Below are 9,229 nucleotides of genomic sequence, written 5' to 3' on the forward strand. Positions count from 1 at the left end.
GGCGGGTACTCCATGCTGAGCATATATGCCTTGAGGGAGACTCCTCTGTGGTGATAGAGTAGATTTGGGGAGTGGACAGATATGGACATGGTCATCCTCTCATCCGTGAGATTCGGAGATTGGCTCAGGAGCCGAGTGTTTTCCAGGCTTTACATGTTTTTCGGGAGGCGAACAGTGCAGCAGACTGGGTCGCCTCATTTGCTGCTCGGCACTCCGGAAAGGTCATTTGGACATCTGTAGGAGATATTCCTCCTATCTTGTACTCTTTATTTTATTTTGATATGGTTAGATGTATTCAAGTTAGAACTATGTGAATTGCCGTTTTTATAGGAGAAGTAGAAGAAGAAGAAGAATTATTATTATTATGCACAATAGGTACCTGGGGCAGTGGTAAGCTCACGGAAAAGTAACCGGAACCCGTTTATCATTCTTCTCATCGTTTCACAGGCACGGCACTTTATGTCGGCGTTATTGGCTGGGGAGGTCTAGAAACTCCCTTAAACCACGGAGCCCATAGAAATGGAAACGTGGCGCTGGAGATCCGCCACGTGTCCCTCCTTCCCCCTTCCTTATCCACATCCACCTCTTCCCACCTTCGATAAAAGCCCCCTTTTTCCTTTCGACCCAACCCCCTCCAAGCTTCCTATTCCTTTCTCAAAACCTCACGCCATAAACCCTCGTTAAAAGAAAATAAAAGCTAATGGCGCCGGCGGCGACGAAGGCGATGACGGTGGTGAAGGGCCTGGACGTCGAGCGGTACATGGGGCGGTGGTACGAGATCGCGTCGTTCCCTTCTTTCTTTCAGCCCAAGAACGGGGAGAACACGCGGGCCACCTACACGCTCAACCCGGACGGCACCGTCAACGTCCTGAACGAGACGTGGAGCAACGGCAAGCGCGACTCCATCGAGGGGACGGCCTACAAAGCGAACCCGAACAGCGACGAGGCCAAGCTCAAGGTCAAGTTCTACGTGCCGCCCTTCTTTCCTATAATTCCGGTGACCGGCAACTACTGGGTCCTCTACATCGATGACGGCTACCAGTACGCCCTCGTCGGCGAGCCCTCCAGGAAGTACCTCTGGGTATGTTGCTGTTTCTTCTCAACAAAGTTGGTGCTTTCCTTCCATTTTGCTTCGTTTCTCCGGTTTCGAGAGATCCGATCTCTCGTTTAGCCAGGATTTTTATCAGTGTTTTGGTTGTGTTGACAGATACTATGTAGGCAGACCCGCATGGATGACGAGGTGTACAACCTCTTGGTGGAGAAGGCCGAGAAAGAAGGGTATGATGTGAAGAAACTCCACAAGACACCACAAGCAGACCCTCCTCCAGAGGCAGAGGCAGGTCCCAAGGACACCAAGGGCATCTGGTGGATCAAATCCCTCTTTGGCAAATAAATGGATAATGTTTGTACTGGAATAAAAATGAAATGGTAGAGAAATTTCTTCTTTTGGTCCGCTGTAAGTAGCCCTTCCGTTGATGCCGGTGTACTTTTTTACTAGTGCATGTATGTCGTATGTGCGTGGAACAAGACTCGACGTTGAAGATAACGAGTCTTTAATGAAAATTTGGTAGATTAAATATGGACGAAAATAATGATGTAATTCTGGTTACCGTGGTTTAATTATATGATAACGGATTTGATGTCTTCTTTAGCATGATCTGCATTCTTATAGCCTTTTAGCTTACTTTCTACGTTCCACTAGAAGTACATTTAAAGAACTAAGCACTCGTTTGGTTCGCGGAAGAAGGTGTGGTCAACAAAAAAGTAACGAGATGTCTCTTGTTTTGTTGGAGTTTTTAAAGGAGAGAGACGGAAAAGTTATATTTTCATAAGAATATGATTTCCATATTTAATGAAAAAACCTTTCTTCAGAAATTACTTCATTTTTATTTTTTTTAAAAAGACCTTTCAGCATTAAAGAGTCATTAAAGATCTAATTTTTATTAAGGGTATAGTAGGAATTATACATAACTTTCTCAGGAAAGTGGATGGCCAACCAAAGGGGGGGTTCTATATACACCCCCCCTATTGCTAAGGACGCCCCCCAAAAACCAAAAAAAAAAATACCCAAACTAACCTTTAGTGTAATTACCATATTGCCCTTGAAATTTTCTCAGTACACCCCCCCTTCCTCCTCCTCCGTTTCGTTTTGAAAAGAAAAAAAAAAACACCCCTCAAACCCCCCTTAAACCCCTCGATCCATTTACATCGTTTAGGCGATCTTTGAAGGAGATTTAAGCCCCATTCGAAGCATGGACAAGCAACTAGTGATTTGGGACGAAGAATCGGCCGCAAAGGTACGTGTTCCACCTTGTTTCGAAATTTTTTTTTTTTCACGGTTCGTGCTCCGTTCGGCACTGGATCGCCGAACAAAAGGCTTCTGTTCGGCTGAACAGTGCCGAACAGAAGCCTTCTGTTCGGCAACCCTCAACCGAACTCTTCTGTTCGGCTGCACAGTGCCGAACAGAAGGCTTCTGTCCGGCACTGTGCAGCCGAACAGAAGGGTTCTGTCCGGCTCTGTGCAGCCGAACAGAATGCCGGCGACGAGAGGGAGAAGGGGGAACGGGGGGGTTTTGGGCGTTGGCGAGGTGCTTTGGGCGGAACAGTTCAAAGGGAGACGGAGGGGGTTTGGCCGCCGGCGAGGTGCTTGAGGCGAGGTTTTTTGGGCGGAAAGGAGAAGCCGGCGGGTGTTTTGGAGGGGAAGAGCGGGGTGGGGGGGGGGGTTTGGGGGGTGTAGAAAGCAATTTAGGTGAGGGGGTGGGGAGGGTGGGGGGTAATTTAGGAATTTTTAATTTTTTAGGGGTGTCCTTAGCAAATGGGGGGGTGTAGAGAGTATTTAATTTTTTTTTAATTTTTGGGAGGTGTCCTGAGCAATAGGGGGGTGTATATAGAACCACCCCCAACCAAACATAAGCATTTTGAAAATTTGTCACTTTTCCATGATCAACCAAATATGTCAAAAGTACTTTTCTAAGCATCCTCTTTCTAGAAATTTATTTCTCAGGAATTATATTTCTAAAAAAAAATTGTTTCCCGCGAATCAAACGAGCCCTAGGTGTAATGGTGTATGGTCATGTTGTGAACATGTTTGGAACGCCGGACTCCAAAGGCCTTTGCGTGATTATGAGAGGACGAGATGCTCTCGGATGAGAAATTCACGGTGATGGTGGTCTCTCAGACGATAAAATTATATGGAAGCCGTTCTTTTATGTGAGGATCTTCCCGATTTATGATATCCGGCCGTTTATTCTGTGCCAGTGCACAGGACATAGGAAGGATAATGACGGATCGTGAACGTCCACTTTGTGAGCCTTTGATGAGAGCAAAAAGAAAGGATAATGACGGATCGTGAACGTCCACGGCTTGTGTTGAGGTCGATGGGAACCAAAAAGAGGTGAGGTCGGATATGGCCGAGTGAGGAAAAGCTGAATTCTGTCAACCTGCAAGAAATTTAATTATTGGAAGATTTTTGATGGAGACATTTTTCGATGCTTAAATCAGAATAGGAAAACAACAACATAGAAAAGAGAGAATTTGTAAAAAAAAAAAAAAAAATTCTCAGAATGAGCTTTCTTAAGGATTCCTCGTCTACCTCTTTATATAAGGTATACTATATATCTATTATTTAATTTGGTGTGACATGCCTTAACTATATAGTAATGGTCGACACCATATTTATAATGTGGTAATCATCGTGTGCGAGCAGTAAGTCTGTAAGTGCAGTGTTACCATTACTGCTAATTTTTGTTAGCACGGGCAGAATAGCATCTCGATTTTTAGCGAAGTTATTTACCTCGGTTAATACGGAGATCAAGAATATCATTTTAAGTTGAGGTCAAAATATCCAATATTTCTTGATCTCTTGAATCGAAAACAACCACTTTAGAGAAAGGGTGTTAAAGATGGCAACAAATGGGTGGGTGCTTGGTCTCTAAACCAGATGCTAGGGATGGTGATTGGATGCCAGCAACCTACACAACCAAAAGGACTAGTATGGCCCTGATCTTATTCTTGTGGTAGTTTACCAGATCAACAGAAACTCGAATGAGAATATAATTCAAACAAATCAGGCGACATTAGAAACCAGATAAACTAACACAAACCTTTAATCAAGATTTTTTCTACGGTGTTTATGCATTGTGTTCACAAGCACCTTCAGAGACTGTTATTAACTGTTGCATATTCTTTACCTATCTTATTCCCCTCTTTATTCAATAGCCTCTCTTTCTCCTTTCTATTTCGTCTCTTGTTTTTTTTTTTTTCACAACTATTTTTCTGCGTACTCAACAGTTCTCTTCCCCCTTTGATTGTTCTCAAAATATCTATTGTGGAGTACATATATGTCTACTGAACCTCATTTATGTACAAACATTTATCTCTTAATCAGCAAATATTTCACTGGGGTGATTGTTGCTATTTGTTGCTATTTGCTATGTCTCATCTACCTCTGGCCTGGACAGGAAAACAAAAGACCATAGGAAATGTCAAGACCCTAGTTCCCTTATATTAAACCTAGTGAAAAATAAAATAATTTTTTGTTTTTTTTTAAGCCAAGAGAGGTTCCGAGCCAAACCCAATTTTATGATTTTAGGTCGATGCTACCCAGTTCGAGCCGGAGCTCATCGAGCCAAGATTTTAGAAATTAAAGTCGACGCCGCTCGAAATTAAACCCTAACCTCTTGTCAGAGACGAGAAGTGAGAGATAACACAAAATTTCAGAGTATTCAGCTAGAGAAATTCAAGCTGTGCTGGAGCAGCTATCCTTAGACATCCATTGAGAGAAAATTGCAACGTGGTTTTAGCATTTGTTCAAGAGAAGGCTACGTTTTTCCTACATTTCAATGCCTGAAATCCCAAATAGGTTGTGCAGACATCCAATCCGCTGCCTCTGGTGTGAGATAAATGATATGATGAAGTGCGCCGCATAATAAGCTCTGTTGGATGCAATTATTTTGCATTAAATTGAGACCCACTCAAGACATACTTATTTCACTTTGCTGACATGTCTTGGAGACTTAGAGGATCGAGAAATGCTGGATAAAAAGACATACAGACCTTAAACTTAGCCAAGCATTTAATCAACTTTGAAAATTTTATATAATTTGGTACTCAACAAAGTTAATGAAACAGAGAACAGTATTTCATAGGGTTAAAATCGGATTGGATACTAGTATGTCTATATCCATATTTGCTTTATTTGCCGAATACAAATATGGATGTGGATATTAGTCGGATACAAGAATTCATATCCATATTTATTTTAAACGGATATAAATATAAATCGGATAATTAAATTTTATGACCACGGAATCAAATATATTATCAAATAGATAATAAATCAAGTTAACAGAATGTTAATGTGGTTATTTATTTTTCTTAAAATTTAATAAATTTTATATAAAATTAAATAGAATTATAAATAAAATCAAATATTCGAATACAAATTAAATAGTTGTGTATCCATTTTCGCATCCATTTTTCTTTAACGGATATCGATACAAATATAGATATTAAGATAGATTCGAATACAAAAATAAATACATATTATTCGATCTACTTTCATCCCTAATATTTTACTGAGCTATAACTTCCAAACTCATAATGATATAACTTTCACTGTATTGCGCCCATGCATGCATGCATACGTGTATTAGAGTCCAAGATTGTCATTTGCCCCGGAGAGTGCATAGGGCCAACCAACAAACTTTAGCAGCAATGCAGGGCAGATTATTTTACCAGAAACAAACCCAGATTACACCTTCTTTTGGGAGACTCAGGGATCAATTTTGCATTAGAAAATCTTTTTCGTTATTATATTATAATATACAATACAATTATTACATTATATTACTATTAATTTTATAGAAAACATTGGATTTCTGTTTTTTTTTCCCCAGAATGATGTATATTTCAGAATTCGCCAATAATTTTGCTTCTGGATCTAAATGCACAATGCGTGATATACATTCAAGAATTTCCTATACACATTTGTTCAGACGATCCATATCGTATTTAAATTTAGTTTTAGGAGCAAAATTAGAAAGAACAATAAATATACATTATTCTGTTTTTGCAAAATCATTAAATAAGTAGATCTTTATGCAAAAATCCGTTTTCTGGGTACGTGTCTCATCTCATCAGAATTGGGCAGAACGGAACGGAATGGGACATCGTTATCAACGGAGTTTTTCTCAGGCCCGGGCCGCGGCCTATCCCAAGTTGGGCCTGGTCGGGCTGGAATCGGGCACTTTGCATGATTCATAAACTCCCGTACCCGAAGAAAAGGGATCGAAGGTGAGGAGCGCTGCCCTTCCGGCCGATCTGGCGAGCGCGAGATATCGAAGAGGTAATCCTTTCATCTGTTCTTTGATTTCAAATAATTCCATTTGGCTCTTTGCTTCTGGATCTAGCTATGGCTTTCTTTGTCCGTTTGTGGATTTCTTTGGAGCCTGATTGGGGTTTGTGGATCTCCGCCTTGTCTTGTTTGAAGGAGATCTGGCATGGAAATACTAATCATTCGAGCTGAATACGTTTCACTTGATCCCTGATTGATGTTCTCTTGTCCGAAGTTTTTGTTTTCTAAAGTTTGATCTATCATAAATGTGTGACTTAATTTTGTGGATAATCTCATCTTTGCTTGATTGCTGAATTTGTGTAAAAATATAATGTGATATTTGATAATTTTTGAGCCTTATAGATTATAAGGAATGATGTTGTGAGGGTCGATTCACATATTCTTTTTACTTTGCTTGATCCGATCTTTATCTCAGGTGAATTGGTTATAACCCTGAGATTGTGCCCACTGATAGGTTTGCAGGGATTTAAATCTTAATAGTAGGGTAAGAATCAAGTTTGCATTTTCTTTGGTTTTTTCCCCATAATCTGTCCATTTTGCTATGTTGGTTGTGTTTTAGGATCAGTTGCATTCCTTGTGTAACAAATTCTGGAAAATATGGCAGTGTGTTTAATGAACTGGAAATTGATGCATAAACTATGATATATAATTTCTGATGAAGAAGTCGAGCTCTATACTTATTCATCTCAGCTTTAAATCATGCTTAGCTGCAGCCAAGTTGGGTGGCTACTAAATTCTAATGCCTCCTTGCAATTTTGTCCAGCCAGAGTTGTGTCCTCCACTGGAAGCAACTAAAGAAAAGAATTTGCAACGAATACAAACTTAGAGTTTTCAGTTTAGAATTGGAACAATGCCTTCTCAGAAAATAGAAACAGGTCACCAAGATGTGGTCCATGATGTGTCAATGGACTACTACGGCAAGCGCCTGGCCACAGCCTCTTCTGAATCTACCATCAAGATTATTGGAGTCAGTGGCTCCTCGCATCAGCATCTTGCTACCTTGACAGGCCATCAGGGTCCAGTCTGGCAGGTAGCATGGGCCCACCCCAAGTTTGGATCGATGCTTGCCTCTTGCAGCTATGATGGCCGCGTGATCATATGGAAGGAAGGGAGCAAGCCTGATGAGTGGGCTCAGGCACACATCTTCACTGAACACAAGTCCTCTGTCAATTCAATTGCATGGGCACCCCACGAGCTTGGCCTCTGCTTGGCATGTGGTTCCTCAGATGGGAACATCTCGGTCTTTACTGCTCGAACGGATGGAGGTTGGGACACTACTAGGATTGATCAAGCCCACCCAGTTGGAGTTACTTCTGTCTCGTGGGCTCCAGCAATGGCACCAGGTGCCCTTGTCGGTTCGGGACAGCTTGATCCTGTCCAGAAACTTGCATCGGGTGGCTGCGATAACACGGTTAAGGTGTGGAAGCTGTACAATGGGAGCTGGAAGATGGATTGCTTTCCTGCTCTTCAGATGCACTCTGACTGGGTGAGAGATGTGGCTTGGGCACCAAATTTGGGGCTCCCAAAGTCTACTATTGCTAGTGCTTCACAGGATGGGACTGTGGTTATATGGACAGTGGCAAAGGAAGGTGATCAGTGGGATAGTAAAGTTCTGAATGATTTTAAGGCCCCTGTTTGGAGGGTGTCGTGGTCATTGACAGGGAACATCTTGGCTGTAGCTGATGGGAATAACATTGTTACATTGTGGAAAGAAGCAGTGGATGGGGAGTGGCAGCAGGTGACAACAGTTGAGCCTTAGAAATTCATGTTACTGCTTGGACTTTCTTTTCCTATCCTGTTGGATGGTATGTGGCAACATTTTGAGTAATTAGCTAGTCCTAATTGCTTTGTCAATGGGAATATTTAGATGTTCTTTCAAGTCTTTGAAAAGGTTTGGCCTGGTTTGGCATACAGTGCTCTGATTTCTCTTTTAATACATAAGAACCAGAGACATATGTGGAATTTATGATTGAAATTGTCTTGTTCAACATTTGATATTTTTTCCCCTTTCTTAACTTGATAGACTTCTCATTTTATCTGCATCTTACATATGGTTTTGATGGGTGTTATATTCTTTACTTGCAAAATGCATGTGACTAATGTCAAGTGTTCAGTGCTCTCTCTCTCTCTTTCTCTCTTCTCCCCTCCCCACCCTCTTTATCTACATCACCAGTATGTATTTATGTTCTAAAACTATGAGTTCTTGATGGCCTCAAATGTTACTCTAAGAAATGGTTCTAGTGTTGGTGGATTAGTTTTACTGTGTAATGAGTTTGTCTGTGAATGTTTTGGTTTAAGTTCAAATTTTTGTAAGCAATAAAAAGATGGACCGGAAGATAGTGAATGCTAGCAAAGTTTGGCTGTTGTTGCACTTGGATTTTACTGTTGCTTTTCTTTTATATACATATTCTATCAAAGCCTCTTTCTTTTGTGTGTGTGTGTGTCTATATATATATATATAACGACGGTCCTTTCCTGGAGCCTCCTTGATTGATGAGTGTCATAGAGGCCTTTTAAAGGAACAAAGTTTTAGCCAAGAGCAGATGGCTGTTTCACGACTTCACAAGAAGAAGCAAGCTGGCCTTAGAATTAGCTGTTCTCTATGGTAGAAAGGATGCTTTTGGGGGTGCTCCTTGCAGGTAGGCCCTCCAGGATGGGAGGAAGGGAGGGAAAAAAGAAAGGACGGGGTGAGTATCCCCCAAAACATCTATTGGTGCAATAAGGTGAGGACTAAGACAGCTTTGCATCACTTTTTAACTTAAAATTTCCTCATTTGCTAGATTACGGGGGTTGTTGGGTTCTGTTTAGGTGGGGATGGGGGGTGGAGGATGGAGGCGGAGAGATTCTCCTATGTTACCATTCTGGATTTCTTTC

General features: G+C 41.3%; 1 protein-coding gene and 1 pseudogene across 3 annotated transcripts; both read left to right on the top strand.

Annotated features, from left to right (window-relative positions):
• Window positions 1-449: 449 nt before the first annotated feature.
• Window positions 450-1,654, top strand: TIL (temperature-induced lipocalin). Its single transcript, XM_008796107.5, has 2 exons — window positions 450-1,081; window positions 1,208-1,654. Exons 1-2 carry the CDS (start codon window positions 701-703, stop codon window positions 1,391-1,393), a joined length of 567 nt encoding a protein of 188 aa, XP_008794329.1. The 5' UTR covers window positions 450-700; the 3' UTR covers window positions 1,394-1,654.
• A 4,497-nt stretch (window positions 1,655-6,151) lies between these two features.
• On the top strand, window positions 6,152-8,397 carry LOC103710412 (protein transport protein SEC13 homolog A pseudogene; annotated as a pseudogene). 2 transcript variants are annotated; one of them, XR_015971529.2, is made up of 2 exons: window positions 6,152-6,346; window positions 7,119-8,397. The product of XR_015971529.2 is annotated as a protein transport protein SEC13 homolog A pseudogene, transcript variant X1 (transcript). The 2 variants fall into 2 exon arrangements; XR_015971530.2 differs by having other exon boundaries at window positions 7,123-8,397.
• The last annotated feature ends 832 nt before the right edge of the window (window positions 8,398-9,229 follow it).

The sequence above is a fragment of the Phoenix dactylifera genome, chromosome 11 (assembly GCF_051530095.1).
Source record: "Phoenix dactylifera cultivar Ajwa chromosome 11, Ajwa_hap1_PhDact_Kaust_v1.1, whole genome shotgun sequence".
Classification (NCBI taxonomy): Eukaryota; Viridiplantae; Streptophyta; class Magnoliopsida; order Arecales; family Arecaceae; genus Phoenix; species Phoenix dactylifera.